General features: G+C 41.0%; 1 protein-coding gene across 1 annotated transcript in view; it reads right to left on the bottom strand.

Moving 5' to 3' along the window:
- LOC139666530 (uro-adherence factor A-like) overlaps positions 1–14,750 on the bottom strand; it is a gene marked incomplete at its 3' end in the record, with an annotated part of 57,827 nt that extends 43,077 nt beyond the window's left edge. The window contains exons 1-5 of the mRNA XM_071545793.1: positions 14,718–14,750; positions 7,204–7,375; positions 4,333–4,430; positions 3,306–3,383; positions 2,805–3,126 (exon numbers count right to left, since the gene is read on the bottom strand). Coding sequence (XP_071401894.1) covers positions 2,805–3,126; positions 3,306–3,383; positions 4,333–4,430; positions 7,204–7,375; positions 14,718–14,750 — 703 coding nt within the window. The remainder of the gene's footprint in view (positions 1–2,804; positions 3,127–3,305; positions 3,384–4,332; positions 4,431–7,203; positions 7,376–14,717) is intronic.
- Between the last annotated feature and the right edge of the window lie 2,620 nt (positions 14,751–17,370).

Raw genomic sequence — 17,370 nt, 5'->3', positions numbered from 1 at the left:
GAGTCATTTCCTGTATCTGTGTCACATGGGTTTCTCCACTGCCCCGCCCCTTTAGGAGACTAGCGCCAGGTCCTGAGTCTGTTCCCTCCAATGGGAGAAGTGAACGTGAACACAGATTATGACCGATTCTTTCGCCCCATAGTCACCGAAGTAAATATTGGACCCATCTTTCACAAGCCACGTATCTTCCGAACATTCTGACACTAAAATGGCATTTTTCAGACAGACAAATCAGGAGAAAATTAACTTTGTTGGAGACCTGTCTCTGTCTCAGCAACACACTCTCGCGAGATCTGGGACCTGATATCTGATTATCTCGCGAGATAACGTTAGCCAAACTGTGTTAAAATTTAACGTCAACTAACGTTCGCGAACGCCCTAGCTAACTAATTTTCGTAATGCTAAATATGGCTGTTAGCTGATGTTAGCAAAAGAAAATATAAATACATAGGGGGGATGGGGGGGGGGAGAGGTGACCATGTCCACTTAGGAGACAGGAAGTGTATACCATTTCATACCATTGGCGCAGCTTGTAATGCGTCATCTTGTGTGTATAGAGCATCTTTGGCTTCAGCACAGATTTGGGTTTGGGGTTCAGTTACTCTTTAAACTTAGCACTGGTATCTAAGTCAAAATGCTGGTATCTCAACAACACCAGACAAACGGATGGGTAGACAGTAGTGCTGCCTTTCCTGACCACAACACTGGACCACTCAGAGTCTTACAACCTAATACTTCTTATCTCAGACAAAGGATAGCACAGGAAGCCAAAACAATCAAAGCCGTCTGACAAAACCATATAAGTCCATTTTGAAATGAACGGCGAAGGAACTTGTAATTGCCCCAAGAGGACACAACCTCCACTGTTGCATTTTAGCGAACATTGAAAATGCACTTCCCATACTTAGGAAAGGGTATGAGCACTGTCAAAAACATTTCACCACCCACATTAGGTCAGTCATGCTGAGTTCAAGACGTTCTTGAGCTTCATTCTTGCGAGAATAGTTTTATATGCTGTATATTTCTCCCCTTATTTTCCTCCTCTGTCTCCCCGTTTCTCTGGCAGCACTGATATTTCTAGGGTCCAACAGAAACAAATAACAACACTGATACCAAACCATCACCTTCATCACAGATCTCTTCAGACAGTTCAGCCAGTCAGCTATGTCAGCAAGTCGGCAGCATCTCCCAGCATTATACAATGATCGCATAAACAGGGGGAAATTGCCAAGCTGGAAATTGGGTGGGAAAGTTTGTTTTTGGCATATTTGACATAGCTTCTCCTGACTTTATATGGCTACCGAATTGGGGAGATGAAAACAGAGGGGAGAAGAGGATGAGAGAGAAAGGGAGAAAGACAAAGTCGAAGACAGATCAAGAGAGACGGAGGATTCGTGCAAACGTTTAAGAGCTTCAGAGACAGGACACAGGCTTTCCATGGACCATAACAAGTGGCCAAATCAGGACACTTGGCCAAAGCCAGACACACACTCCTCGATTTGGTTTCAGCAGCCTGTTGCGCCAGTTATACTTGAGTCAGACGTAGGCTAGTTTGACCTGAAATACTTCCAGCATATATATAAATTACAACATAGCTGTTGGCATGGAGCGTCGATTTGATCCAGAGGAACAAATACAACTTAAATTACATCGTTAATGATGAAGAACCAAAACACTATTTTTTCTACGAATAAAATAATGTTTTTCCACCCATGTATTGTTAGGGAACTGCATTAAGACTAACTAGATAGCTTTTACCCTAGTGAAATTAATAATTACACCAACTGAAGTCAATATTGTTGTCTACATTAGTTATATCTAATACCTATTTGCTAACATATGGTGATGTTAAATTAGCTAGGGTTATCCTCTTTTTTCTTCGCTACCGCACAAGTTAGCTGTATTAACTTAGGCTACCATTAATTGGGGCTGTCAGCGTAAGCATTTTGGTTAGCGGCCCCTTTACATGCTACTAGTTCAGATGTACCTTAAGTCTCCATGGTGCAACAAAGAGACAACTTTAGTGTCAAACTAATTAGTTTCAACCAGAGGTGTGACTAAGTCACCTTTGCTCGAGTCCCAAGTCAGTCTCAAGTCTTGAGGCACAAGTCTCAAGTCAAGTCCCAAGTCTGAATGTAGAACACCAAGTCAAGTCAGAACAAATCAAGAGTCCAGTATCAATGTAATATCTTAAAGAAAATTAAATATCTAGGACTTTTCAATGCAATATGGTTTTAATAGGATAAAAACTTGGTAAGAGCATCATGAGTTTGATTTCTATAATCAGTTTCAACTTCAACATATTCAATCATTCCATACAAATTCAGAAAACAGAATCTAAATTCAGTCGTCTGCTGGAACAAATCTCATCACTTTCAATCTAAGTCATTTACACAAACACAAGATCTCAAGTCGAGACTTTAGAAACCTTTTCAAGTCATCAGAGTACAAGTCAGAGTCAAGTCCCAAGTCACCAGAACCCAAGTCAAGTCGAGTCTCAAGTCTTCTCTTCATGCAGCAAGTCAAGTCTCAAACAATTAAAACTGTGACTCCCCACCTCTGGTTTCAACATAACATTTAGTGTAGACTTTACACCCTGACTTACCATCATATGCATGTCCAGCTGGTGCAACAGACTGCTGGTCTATTAACTGAAATTTTTGGAAGCGCTTCTTGGTGAAATCATATGTATTCGAGAAGATATCAAAGACTGACTGTTAAGATTTGCCCACTGTAACATTAGTGCAGGGAACAGAGATCTATATAGTCAAAATGAAACCATTTCAACTCGTTCTCAGACTCACCGGTGCCGTTCTCTAGCTGCGCGGAGCCGTCCATCCATATATCCAGGTGTGTCTCTATCTGCTCGATATGGCGTCCGTCTATGCCGGCGTGTGTATTTGCAGTGTCCGTTTGTGCCACTGCTTGCTTGTCCGTGTGTGTGTCCATGTGAGCTTTCAGGTGCGCGTCCGTCTCTGAGAGTGTGTGTGTAATATGTGCGTCTGTGTGCGTGTGTGTGCGGGGTTCTGAGGGTGCTCCCGGTGCGGTCCGTCTACAGGGCGGGGTGAGGTGCTTCAAGGCCAGCGCCAGGCTCTGGTCCAGTCTCTCGCACTCTTTCAGTGGCACCTGACAAAGAGACAAATAAGGAAAGGTGGAGCCGCGATATCGTTTGCCCAAAAAAAAAAGGACATCTAAAACAGCGGCCAACGCGGGCTGGGGACACACTACACGACTTTTAGACCGATTATAGAGTCCCCAGCCTAAGTAGAATCCATCCCGCTATCCCCCCCCCCCCGCCCCCTTACCTGCTGGTCATCCAACAGCAGAGCGTCCTGGGGCGTCGTGTTGTTAAGCAGGAAGTGGGCCATGTCCAGAGCTAAGTCCTAAAGCACAGTGCACACATTAACACTGGCATCAATGTCCTTGAAAAACTCAAAGCCTTGGAATAAAATGTCCACAGAAATCTTCAAGGCACACTGCACTTTATTGTTATTGTTATTACAAAGGTTATAAATCTCTACACAGGAAGAAGGAGTCGTGTGGGAAAGTCACTTTTTCATCCAAAATACACAAGCTTTTTTTTCCACAATATGACCGGTCAAGCATGGTTTTAGAAATAGTTAAGGCAATCCATACAGTGGCTGGTTACCGGGCAAAGTGGCTGGTAAGTTCGTCCACTCTATTTTACCAGCCAACTAGATCGCCGGTTCCCAACCTGGGGGTCCCGACCCCCACTAGGGGTCGCCAAAGCTTCACGGGGGGGTCGCAAGGCCTTCTTGGTTTTAAGGGGTGTAAGAAAACTTAAAAATATATCTACAGTATATCTCAGCATTTCATTAATTTCTGTGAAGAAAATAACTAAATGTAGTTGTTATTTTTAAAATTTAGATGTTTTTTAAAGATATAAATGAGGATAAGGGTGCGGTGAAGACATGAACACATGCTATATTCACTCTGCTAAACAGCCTTGTCCTGCATTAGAAAAGTTCACAGTTAAAACAACCAGAGAGCTAATAGAACAACGGCCGAGCATCAGGGAGAAGAAAACACTGAATTTGTCCGAAATAAGCATAATCAATTTGCTGGGGACCCCCTGGAACCCACTCAAGGACCCCTGGTGGTCACCGGACCCCACATTGAGACCCACTGATGTAGCCTACTCACAATATCATGGCTTTTCCTCCAATCATAACCTTTCTTACATGTCATGTCCCATCTATTTCTATACTATCTAATGAGGCACAAATGTTGCAATCAGTCTACACATGGCTGACCCAAAACTACTACAGAAAAGTGTCCTTTTTTACTACAATAAAAGGCTGGTGTTGGTACCTGGACAAAGCAGAAGCTCTCCTGGGAATGCGGGTCTACCGGTCCACCGGGCCGAGCTGAACATAGCGTTACCAGGACCTGCTCACAGACATCATGGGCTAGAGAGACGGGGGAGACAGGGAAAGACTTTTTATGTTGTCTGATGAAACATCTCAACAACACAGAGGGAAAAGTAAGGAAGCGTAATGCACTCACTTGAGAAAAAAAAATTTGCCCTGTTTTTCTGAATTAACGAGATAATTATCGCAGAATTCTGAGAAAAGTTTTCATGGAAAAAAAAAAAAATTCTGCCCTGTTTTTCTGAATTAACAAGATAATTATCTTTTCATGGGAAAAACAGTTTTACAAATGAAACTGGATTAAACTAAACAGGCGGGACGTGTTTGCTTCCATGAAACCGAGCTCTCAAGTAGGAATGAGAGCTTCTCTTGGGATTCTGAGAAAATTACCTCATTCATTCAGAAAAACAGGGCAATTTTTTTTTTTCTCAAGTGAATGCATTCCGCTTCCGTAGAAAAGTCACTAAAAACTCCGAAACTCTCCTGAACAGCAGTGAGCAGCACTCTGTCCAGAGAAAGCTGAACTCAAACGTTAGATCTTTTTTTTCCCTCTCTTGTCTCTTTGGTATCTTTGGTATAAAGCATCACAGACCGGGCCGGGCTGGTGAGCATGAGCTGTTTACTGACATCACCTTAGGGGATTTCTGGGTACTGAAGTCCTTTCATTTCAAACCGTTACATCTCGTGGCTGCCAACCTGCGAAAATTGCAGGGTGCAGCTTTCATTTCCATTGCTAACACACAGGCCCAAATGGAATCTGCTGACATTTCTTCTGTTTCTCTGTGGTCACCTTTTGGCTGAAAATCTGCGGAATTTTTTTTTTTGTGAATCCTAAAAAATGTGGCTCGTTATTTTGATTTTTGAGAATACTACTATCATTTACTGACGTGAAAAACATGACAGCAAATGGTTTTGTTGATAAGGTCATGAAAATGGAAATATGAACTCTATAGCTGGAGCAGAGATGGATGGAGTGGCATGGTACCACACAAACACACACACACACACACACACACACACACACACACACACACTGTAAGCACAAGACAGAGACAGAGTTTTAAAACAGATGCAGGCTTTATGAACATTAGAATTCATTTGATGACACGGGTGGATGTTCATCAAGAAAAATCAAAATCTGCATCTCATTGTGTAGTTTTGTGTGTGTGTGTGTGTGTGTGTGTGTGTGTGTGTGAGAGAGTGTGTGTGTGTGTGTGCCCGATGCTTTCAGGAGCTGTAAATGTTTAGGTCTTCTCCATCCGTCTAATCCATTACTGCGGAATGTGTTAGAACTTCAAACGGAGGCTGCTCTGCTCTTAAGACGCGAAGTGGAGCAGCGAGGTTCTGCTCCGGAGGGATGGGAGCGGGGGGGGGGGAGGCGGGGACAGTGTGGACGATGTGGGTGGGAGACGTGAACGAGAAATGCCCCCCCCCCCTCCCTCCCTCCTCCGCCTCCTTTTACACAATATCTGACAAGAGGACTGGCACCAAAATCATCTCTCTGTCTCTGGTGGAAGAAGTACTCTGATCCTTTACTTAAGTAAAAGTACCAATACAGCAATGTAAAAATACTCCATTACAAGTAAAAGTCCTGCATGAAAAATCCTACTTAAGTAAAAGTACATAAGTATTAGCAGCAAAATGTAGTTAAAGTATTAAAGTAAAAGTAGTGCTTTGGTCCCTCTGACTGATGTTTTATTATATATGACATCATTAGATTATTAATACTGAAGCATCAGTGTGTAAGCAGCATGTTACTGTTGTAGCTGCTGGAGGTGGAGCTAGTTTGAACTACTTTATATACAGTTAGCTAGTTTAGTCCAGTGGTTCCCAACCTAGGGGTCGGGCCCCTCCGAAGGGTCACCGGATAAATCTGAGGGGTCGTGAGATGATTAATGGGAGAGGAAAGAAGAACAAACAAAGTTCTGCTAATGTCATTCACTCCCCATGTAAACAATGCTAGTGCATTCTTTTTGTTGCATTTTACCTCTGTTTTACCAATCCCCCAAACAAGCCTGGCAGGTGTCATTTAAATTAACTCCAATCCATTATTTTCTGTTTTCAAAAGGCAGCTACTGTGAATTCAAAAGGCAAAAACATAGCTAATACTACTTTTTCCAACATAATTCAATTTTTTCAATACAGAGTTTGTGTTTTTTTTTTTGTTTTGTTTTTTTTACCATTTGATGCTCAAAATAGTAAAGCAGGTAATGAATAACAAAGTAATTCATGAATATATATATATTTATTATAATACATTTTAAATGATTTTATTGGATGAATGATATGGGGACAGTGTAGCGCAATGAATAATTTCAGATGGGATATAAAAAAGATGGAAGTAGTGGACTTTCAAACTATTTATATTAAGATTTTTTAAGTGGTCCAGCTCCTCAATTTAGTCAATGGCCTTAGTGCCCCAGCAGATGGCCTTAATGTCCTAAAAAAAAAGGTGAACTTCAAGTCCACATGGCCCCAACATGATGAAAGTTGAGGCCTGGTGTGAGCTTGTTGGCCATATTTCATGCTGTTGAAAGATGAAAACAGAGAAAGGCAATATTCTAATTCTAATTAACGGACTCTGGAGACTTACATATGTTAGAATCAACACACATGATATTCTAATGATCTAATGAGTCTTGTGATGTTGAGGAAACCTTATCGAAATCTGCCATATTTGCCACTTTTTTTCACAATTTGCATGCGGTCACTTGGATAGAAACCCCAGCTAACGATGATTGAACGTTGCCGTTTTGGTGTGTGTGTGTGTGTGTGTGTGTGTGTGTGTGTGTGTGAGAGAGAGAGAGTATACCTGGGCACATAGCCTGCAGAGTCACATGGCTGACTCGCAGCGTGCTGGTGAGATGCCGCTGGCTGGAGCCCGAGAACAGAAGGTAAAACTCCACCTCCTCTTCCTCCTCCTCCTCTCCCTCGGCACGGCGGGCCTCGTCGTCCTCGAGGTGAACGGTCAACACGCACTCTCCCTGGAGAGGGACGGGAGATAGAGCGTTATTAACATTTAATACACGCACATCAATTATTTTTATATTCTAAATATAGCTGTATTTCTATCTATTCTTATGCCAAAGTCCCCACATGAGTTAATAGCGCATACCAGCAGCTAAAATAGTGCGTGTAGTATGATATATGATGTAATGATGTATATGATCTCGTATGTGATGTGGTACGGTGGTTCTCAACGTGGGGTCCGGGGACCACCAGGGGTCCTTGAGGGGGTTCCAGGGGGTCCCCAGCAAACTGATGAATTGTTAAACTTCAGCATTATTTCATTTACAAGAACTGAACACAGTTAGAGAATGTAGAAGAATGACTGTTTTGATCATAGTTTCTCTGTTATCTCTCTACCTACAATACAGATAGTCATGGAATTCTGGACAAAAATCATATCTGACAATAAAAAATATTCTCAGATTTTGGGTCTGAGAGACAAAATCTCATCAAATGGGGGTCCGTGGGCCTAATGTGGACTAAATTAGGGGTCCTTGATATGAAAAAGGTTGAGAATCACTGATGTAGTATATGATGTATGGTATGTATATTATGTAGTAAATGATGTATATGAAGTATGTACAGTATATGACCTAGTATAGGATGTATAGGACGGATATATACAGTATATGTAGTATGTATATGATATGATGTATATTGTGACCTTCGTATTATAAGGTTCTATCTGACCTTTTTGTCAAAACTGAGTAAGTCGCATGAACCTGTTCTATGAGTGCCTGATGGACATATGTGTGGTGTTATTTTTTGAAACTAATGATTTTTGAGTCTGTAATTTCTAAAACAAAAGGTCCCATCTCCATTTAACTCAATGGATGCTGAAGCTCAATATCGCAGAACTATCCTGAAGGCAGATAGAACCTTATAATTCTAAGCTCACGATATGTATATGATGTAGTATGGTATATGATGGTATGTAAAGCCCTTCGAGACTTGACTGTGATAAAGGCTGTATAAATAAACAAGGGTAACACTTTGCAATAAGGGTACACTAAGTTAAGGGTTAGTTAATGCTTAATAAGCATTAACTAACCCTTAATTAACAGTTAACTAATGTGTAATTTACTAATGGTGTTCATGTTAACTAAGGTATTCATTTATACATTATTTAATAGTTTATAAAGATGACTTAAATAATGCATAAATTAATACCTTAGTTAACATGAACACCATTAGTAAATGATTACCAGACACATTAGTTAACTGTTAATTAACTGTTAATTACCCTTAACTTAATGACCCTTATTGTAAAGTGTTACTAACAAGACTATAGACTATAGACTGAAACTTTGCTTTGTTTTTTCTTCACCAGAAAAGCTTTAATATTTGTTCTTTAGCTTGCCCCTTGCTTTAGATGAAGAATATTAAAAATGCTAAGAAGACATTTGGGGAGCCTATACGGTGTGTACTGCCCCGTTCGCAGCTGATTTCCTTCTCCTCATGCCCCGCCCCTCTATGAAAACAAGATACACCGCGTACACACACACGATTTGCTGAACACGCAGTTACAAGCCTGTTAAAAACCCCACCCACACAAACACACGCACACACACACACACACACACACAAACACACAAGTCTAACAATAGCACACAGGAATGTTTCAGATCACTCTCACTCACGCAACCGACACACATCCAGAGAGACGAGCCCTTTCCCCCTGATACACACAATCCCGATCGGCCGCACAGATTATTACCATTAAAAACTCATTCTTGTTCTCTTCCCTCTTCCCTCTCTCTCTCTCTCTCTCTCACCTACGCACACAGCGATAAAAGCGGAGATAGGCACGGTTCATATTTCCTGCTTGAGCGGTTACAGATGCCTGGCCGCTCGTGAATAGAAGGAACATTCAGACTAAAAGCAACACAGTCGACTTGGTATTCGGCTCAGGTGCTCGGCAGGGGGAAGACGAGGACAAATTGAAAGCGGACCCGCTGATGATAGATGAAAAAGCTCCGAAAAAATCCCTCTGTCCCTCTCTCCCGGATGTATGTACGTTCCTGTAAAAATAACTTAACTGTCGGGGATGGCGACCCACTCGAGTTTCAGGAAGGCATGTACAAATATAAAAAAAAAAGACAATTTGAAATGATGGATTACGTTAGTCAAGGCAGCAGTATATGTCTCTGGGCTGTTTGTTATGGATTCTTGAAAACTACGGGAGTCCAAGACTTCCGGAAGGTACTGCAAACCTGCAGTAGCATAGACAGTTGCAGCTTATGCCTCCGCCAATAAACTGTGTTTTATCATTGCAAGGACAGCCTTTATTTATTGAACATGTATAATTAATGTGATTATTAGGTCAACTTAAAGGATTTTGGTGTCTGCAAAAGCACTTCGACAGCACGTAGAATGACCCAAGATCGTTTTCTCAGCAGAAGTTGACCTTTGAACTTTTGGATATAAAATGTCATCACTTCATCATTTTATCCTATTAGACATTTGTGTGAAATTTTGTCATAATTAGCGTATGAATTCTTGAGTTATGGGCAAAAAACGTCCTTTTGTGAGGTCACAGTGACCTTGACCTTTGACCTTTGACCACCAAATTCCAATCAGTTCATCCTTGAGTCCAAGTGGACGTTTGTGCCAGATGTAATGAAATTCCCTCCAGGCGTTCCTGACATATCGCGTTCATGAGAATGGGACGGACGTGAGGTCACAGTGACCTTGACCTTTGACCTTTGACCACCAAATTCTAATCAGTTGATCCTTGAGTCCAAGTGGACGTTTGTGCCAAATTTGAAGAAATTCCCTCCAGGCGTTCCTGAGATATCGCGTTCAGGAGAATGGGGACGGAGGACGGACAACCCGAAAACATAATGCCTCCGGCCACGGCTGTCACGGAGGCATACAAATTAATTCACACTGGTATTATCCTTTAAATCTGGGGATCCAATATCACTGAACACTTATTACCCTATCTCTGTCGTTCCATGTTTTCTAAAAGATTTCCGAGTGTACAACAGAATGCTGAACATCAGTATGGATTCAGGAAAAACTACAGATATGGTTGTCCTAACAACAATGAATGTGCCTTAGGAATATTTCTCGACTTATCCAAAGCATTTGACACACTGTTAATCATGACATTTCTACTCCTTCAATTGTCACACTATGGTTTTTAATGGACTCACTCATAATGGCTTCTTAATTATATTAACAACCGACAGCGATTTGTAACTGCAAACGGGTGGACATAGGGCCATAAGAGCTTGCGGTGTCCCGCAGGGTTCCATTCTCGGGCCCCTTCTATTCCTCATTTATATATCAATGACCTGGCTCCCCCCCCCCGACTGTTCAGCTCCGTCAACTCCATCGCCACTGGAGGTGAACCGATTCCCTCAGCTGCCTTCCCGACCCTAAAGGATGCCGTTTGGCCCCAGCCTTGGGGGCTAAACCCAAGACTCAAGTAGGGCTGGGCGATATGGTTGAAAATCAATATCATGATAATCATAAGGATTTTTTCTCGATATCTATATATATCCCGATATGGTTCATGTATGCAAAATCACGTTAAATAATCAAATTAATGTTCATCTCGTTGAACCGAATGGTGACATTTTTCAAATATTATTCCTACCATACCTCATTTTATCAGAGTTTTTAAGTAAAATTTCCTTGTCATCATCAATTCAGACAGCTGAAATGTGTGTCACGATATCAAAATATCTTCATATCATCACGATATGATTTCCACTGAAAGACGATAAACGATAATATTGAATTATCGCCCGGCCCTAGACTCAAGCCTGCTCTACTCCCTCCGTCGCAGAGCCCTGGGTCCTGGTGAAGAACAGAAAGCTCCGGGGAAACGCCAGCCTCCAGAGGCACACTCCTGAAAGTCCTTCAACTGCGGGAACAAATCCAAGCCCTGGAAGAACTGGACTGTCCACCATCTCCAGTACATCCCATCCTGATTGGCTGTCCTTCCTCTACCTCAGCTGGTTGGATGGTTTGTTTACACAGAACCATCTGGGAAGTCGTCCTTGGAAAACTGTTTGGAAAAGGGCAGGCACTTTCAAAAAATACTTGCCAGGTGATTGGATGAACCATCTGTCTATCACCGTCTATCACGGACTAACTTCAACCTATCAGATCAACGAACCATATAAACAAACTCTTGCCGAAGCCGGTCGGGAGAAGAGCGGAAAACATCTTTTCCATCCAGAAAAGCCTTCAGTGCCGTTCTTTGCTTTTCTTTCAATGAAGAAATACTCTCCAGTTCAGAAATAACTGATGTTATAGCAGCATCTATGCTAGCCTCTTTAGTCGCTTCCATTGTTGTGAACGAAAACACCTAAGCCCCGCCCCCCAGCTGCCCTCATAGGACGCCGATTGGTCCGCACCGCTGTGGTTCGGCCACAAACGCGTCACTTGAAGCCTGGCGAGATGGATTCTGGCGTGATCGTGGTCTCGCGAATCCAGCTGCCTCGCAAGGTAAACTGCGTCCAGGACATAAACACCACTGTTCCTCAACTCTCGCAGCAACACCACTCTTTTGGTGAAGTAAAGTTCAGCTGCCTGTGCCAACCTCACATTTGTCTGAACTTTTTAAAACATGACAGTCTTCACCCTTATCAAAAAGGATCAACATCAAACTGCCTCTACCCTCCTGTAGGTTAGGCCTGAACAATTAATCGAAATTTTATCGAAATCTCAATATGGCCTACTGCAATTTTCAAATCGCAGGAGGCGCAATATTTGTTAAAGGTGAAATGTGTCAAAACACCATTTTAAATGAAATATCGTGGTGCTGCAGAGATGTCCTGGCCTACACATCATATTCTACAGACTTAAGAAAACATCTTTGTTTGGTACAGATCCCCGCAAAAAAAATCACACCATAATCATTTTAATACGTTTTTCAATGAAAATGAGAATAATGATGTAAAAATGATCATTCCCTCTAATATCACGAATCATATCGCAATTGCAATATCAGTCAAAATAATCGCAATTAGATATTTTTTTTTTAAATCATTCAGCCCTAATATACACAGATGGTTTGACAACTGTTGACAAGATGCACGTATTGTAAGTCGCTTTGGACAAAAGTGTCTGCTAAATGATATAATGTAATAGTGTATACTAAAGTGCTAGCATGGAACCTACAATCACTCAACATAGTGTCTGCTAAAGTGTTAGCATGGAGCACTAGAGCCAACGATCTACCAGGGACACATGATTTTGCCAAGTGATTTTGCTCTCCATGTTCTCAACAGGAAAATCTAGCAAAAATTGCTGTATTATGTCATTTCGGAGTACAGACCCAAAACATATATTTAAAATAAATGCAGAACTATGCAAACAATTTTGTATTTCTATATTTAATGGAGAACATGCAGTCTGTGTAGCCTCTAGGAATGGCGCTGTTTTGTGTTCCTTCATTGAAATATCCCACCAATATGGTGCTGTGTAATTTTCATGTGACCAAAACAGCTTCTTTAATTAATGGTTGAAAAGAACCACAAATATGTTGTCATTTTCTGCTCTGACTTTAGCAGCATGTCCACACACACACACACACACACACACACACACAGAAAAAATACTTGTGGACTCATCGGGGTATGGAGAGATGAAACTTGAGCGGATGTTGAAATGTCCTCCTGCTAACACATTGTGACATGTATCCCAAAGTTAAAGCAGTAATCCATTTAGCTTGCTTCAATCACTGGTTCTCAAAGTAGGGTCCGGGGAACCCCAAGGGTCCAAGAGGGAGCTCCAGGGTGAGGGGTCCTCAGCAAAATGTGGAATAGTTTAAATTTTGCTATATTTAAGTCATTAGAAATTAGCCCAGTTGTAGAATGTATAAGAATGATTATTTTAATCATAGGTTTTACTCTCACTACTCTCATTTCAATGTACACAATTCAACAACTAAAATCTTCCCATATGGGTCCCTGGGACTAAATCCTATCAAGTAGGGTCCATGGCCCTAATGTGTGTCTGTTTGGGGGTCCTTTATGTGAAAATGTTTGAGAACCCCTGAATTAGAGTTGTCTAGCATCCTCAATGTGAGAGAAGAAAGAAAATTGCTCTGCTTTAGTTTCTGAAATGTAAAACAAAGTTCCTAGAAGTGGATTTTAAATACCAGATACCCTGTTTTAGCCGAGTATCACCCTGTTTCTCTATACCAGCTGATAGCAGTATCATTACCAATGCGTACCTACTTGTACCTACCTATATGCATCACAAGTCAGGTTAGACCAATATGTTGGGCCAATATTGGCTTTGTGTTAAAAACTCATATACACTGGTTGTCTATGGGAGACCCTTAAGCCAAACTGATCCTAATGTGACATTTTGAAGAGATTCCACAAGTGTGCATGTAGTAATAGTAATAGTTGTAATAACAATAGTAATAGCAGTAATAGTAGTAATAGTAATAGTAGTAATAGCAATAGTAATAGTAGTAACAGCAGTAGTAGCAATAGTAATAATAATAGTAATAATAGTAATAGTAGTAACAGCAATAATAATAGTAGTAATAGTAATAGTAGTAATAGTAGTAATAGCAGTAGTAATAGTAGTAATAGCAAGAGTAATAGTAGTAATAGTAATAGTAGTAATAGTAGTAATAGCAAGAGTAATAGTAGTAATAGTAGTAATAGTAGCAATAGTAATAGTAGTAATAGTAATAGTAGCAATAGTAGTAATAGTAGTAATAGCAATAGTAATAATAATAGTAATAATAATAGTAGTAATAGTAGTAATTATTGTTGTTGTTGTTGTTAATTTTCATAAGTTGTTATGAATTTGACCAAATTTAAAGATACTGAATATTGCCACATTGATATCTATCTATCATTGATATCTGCCTTGAAAAACCCATATTACTGTTGAACTCCTGTATCTCCCACTTATTTAGGCTAACTTATCATCTGCCCCACATCTCTCCAAAAAAAAAACAAACTCATGCACGCTAACTCATGCACCCCCTCTCTGATGCTGCAATGTTTTCCTCTCAGTGCAGCTTGGCAGATTGAAAGACGGAGAATAAAACAACAGTTAGGATGAATTACCATTTCAATTTCCAGGCAAGGTTCAGCTCGTGGTAATGTTTACCCGCAAAAAAAAACAAAAACAAAAAAACAGAATAAAAGCAAAAGAAAACAGCTGTTATGGCAGTAATGGGAGTCGACGTTCCCCACCCTGCAGTAGGCCATCCCATAGTGTGGAGCTGAAGAAAATCACCGACTTCTATATACCGACCACACCTAGGTAAAAAAACCCATGTAAATGCAATGCACCTGGTTATTATGGCGCTGGGAGATAATGGGAGATACTTACATAGAGTGGAGCTTGTTGGGGATTCAGCTTCATGGCTCTGGACTCTGGGAAGAAACGGGGGGGGGGGGGGGGGGGAGAGAAAGAGAGGTGAGCATTCGTTCCACAGGAGTGAATATGTAAGGGATAGGGGTTAGGGTTGTAAAGCGAGCCGGTCATCATCGCAAAAATATAAGTCCAGACAGTGTAGAGTTTACAATTTAGGTATTTGGATAAGAGCAGACACTCCTTGGAAAGCCTTTACTGGCCAGTCAGAATTAAGGATTCAACAAAGCTGTGTGTTCAATCAAAATAGTAATTACCCCCCCAAAAAAACTGTTGAAGGCCCTGATAAGGAGAGGTTGAGCTCTTATTTACAAGGTAGATAGATAGATAGATAGATAGATAGATACCTTTATTGTCACTGTACGAGTACAATGAAATGTCGTTTGGAGCAAGCCTATAGATGCCTAATTAAGGATAAAAACTATAAGAAAATGTAAACACTATAGAGTATAAGATATAAAAATATAAAATAGATAAGAACGAAATAATACTGCATATGCACAGAATAAAAGAGTGAAATGTCCGGTACTGGGAGCAAGTGGAGCCAGTATGCTCAGATTATTGCACTTAAAGGGGGTGGGTGTGGGGGGGGCAAGCATAGGTGAGTTAAGGGGAGGGGTTGAAATAAATAGAGTAGGGCTGAACGATTTTGAAAAAAATATCTAATTGCGATTATTTTGACTGATATTGCAATTGCGATATGATTCGCGATATCAGAGGGAACGATCGTTTTTACGTCATTATTCTCACTTTCATTGAAAAGCGTATTAAAAGGATTACGGTGTGATTTTTTTGCGGGGGATCTGTACCGAACAAAGATGTTTTCTTAAGTCTGTAGAATACGATGTGTAGGCCAGGACGTCTCTGCAGCACCACGATTATTTCATTTAAAATGCTATTTTGACACATTTCACCTTTAACAAATATTGCACCCTCCTGCGATTTGAAAATTGCAGGAGGCCATATTGCGATTTCGATAAAATTTCGATTCATTGGTCAGCCCTACAATAGAGGGGACGGTCACAGTGGGGTTGAGGAGGTGAGGAGGCTTTCATCCATTGTGTCTTCCACTACCATCGGTGCGTGTGTTTCCAGAATGGCTAGAAGAACGGTCTGCTTTTACTTAGCTGCCAGGGAATCTTTTTTTTTTTTTGTTTTTTTTTTTCCCCCGCCGGAAACGGAGAGAGTCACAACAAGACGCTCCCACGAGAGACGAAGGCATCTCGAATGGTGCGTAAATGGCCCCGCGGGGGTATAATTGGCTCCCTGTTTCAAAACGGCGTTTCTAAATTAGAGAGATGTCACGCAGCGCTGTGATCTCTGGGGGTCACAGCCGCGCTATTGTAGAACGCTGTGATGTGGTTGGTCCATTCACGGGGGCAGGAAACAGGAAGTCGGGAGGCAAACAGAGGAGCCTAACAAGTCTGGCTGACACACACACACATAGACGGATAGAGCCAGACAGAAGCACACCCAAACACACAGTCGGATGGGCACATGCCTGTTTGAGTTGCTTTAATGCGTCTATGCATATACATGAGCTGAGGGGGTTTTCACAGCTAAAAGGGTCTAAATGCTGGATCCCAAAAAAAAAATCCATTGACTTTTTAATGGAGACTTAGTGGCAAATGGTCATCCGCTACAGCAAGAGAACACGCCTTCTCTCTGCTGTGCACTTTGCATTTTGTAACGGTGAGATATTATCTCTGTATTTGCTGATGTAAGAGACAGAAACAGACACCCATTCACTGTGTGTGTGTGTGTGTGTGTGTGTGTGTGTGTGTGTGTGTGTATATGTCATTCTTTGGAATTGCACACTGGGCTGTGAAGCGCTGTGCCCACTCGCACCTGGGTGTTGCTCTGTTCTAACCAATGCGCATGGCTACACACACACACACACACACACACACACACACACAGATGTTGCTACGGCTTGCTGCACGTTTATGTTCACACACACCCACACACATACATGCATGGCTGCACAGACGTGTGATGCGTTATGTTGGTGCCGGAGTATGGTGATTATTTTGCATGATGCTCTTGAAAATGTTTTTTTTTGAAAGAGTGCACAGAGGTCCCAAGACTGCAGCTTACAAATGATTCATAGCTTTTTAGTTTTAGTCGGAACTGATTTTGGCATTTGATCTCCCTAAGGCCTGTAAGTCATTATAATGAGAAACGTTCTCAAAACAATGAGTTAGTATCTCAAAATAATGAGAAACACATAGTTTCTCATTATTTTGAGAAACTAAGTCATTATTTTGAGAAAGTTTCTCATTATTTGGAAATACTAACTCATTATTGTGAGATACTAAGGCATACTAACTCATTGTTTTGAGAAAGTTTCTCATTATTTTGAGAACGTTTCTCATTATTTTGAGATACTAACTCATTATTTTGAGATACTAACTCATTATTTTGAGATACTAACTCATTGTTTTGAGATACTAACTCATTGTTTTGAGATACTAACTCATTATTTTGAGAAAGTTTCTCATTATTTTGAGATACTAACTCATTATTTTGAGAAAGTTTCTCATTATTTTGAGATACTCATTGTTTTGAGATACTAACTCATTGTTTTGAGATACTAACTCATTATTTTGAG

This window comes from Centroberyx affinis, unplaced genomic scaffold (assembly GCF_046629955.1).
Source record: "Centroberyx affinis isolate AG114_WGS23_722 - 3 ecotype Tasmania unplaced genomic scaffold, CSIRO-AGI_Caff_v1 ptg005051l_1, whole genome shotgun sequence".
Lineage (NCBI taxonomy): Eukaryota > Metazoa > Chordata > Actinopteri > Beryciformes > Berycidae > Centroberyx > Centroberyx affinis.
This window is presented reverse-complemented; position numbering and strand designations above follow the sequence as displayed.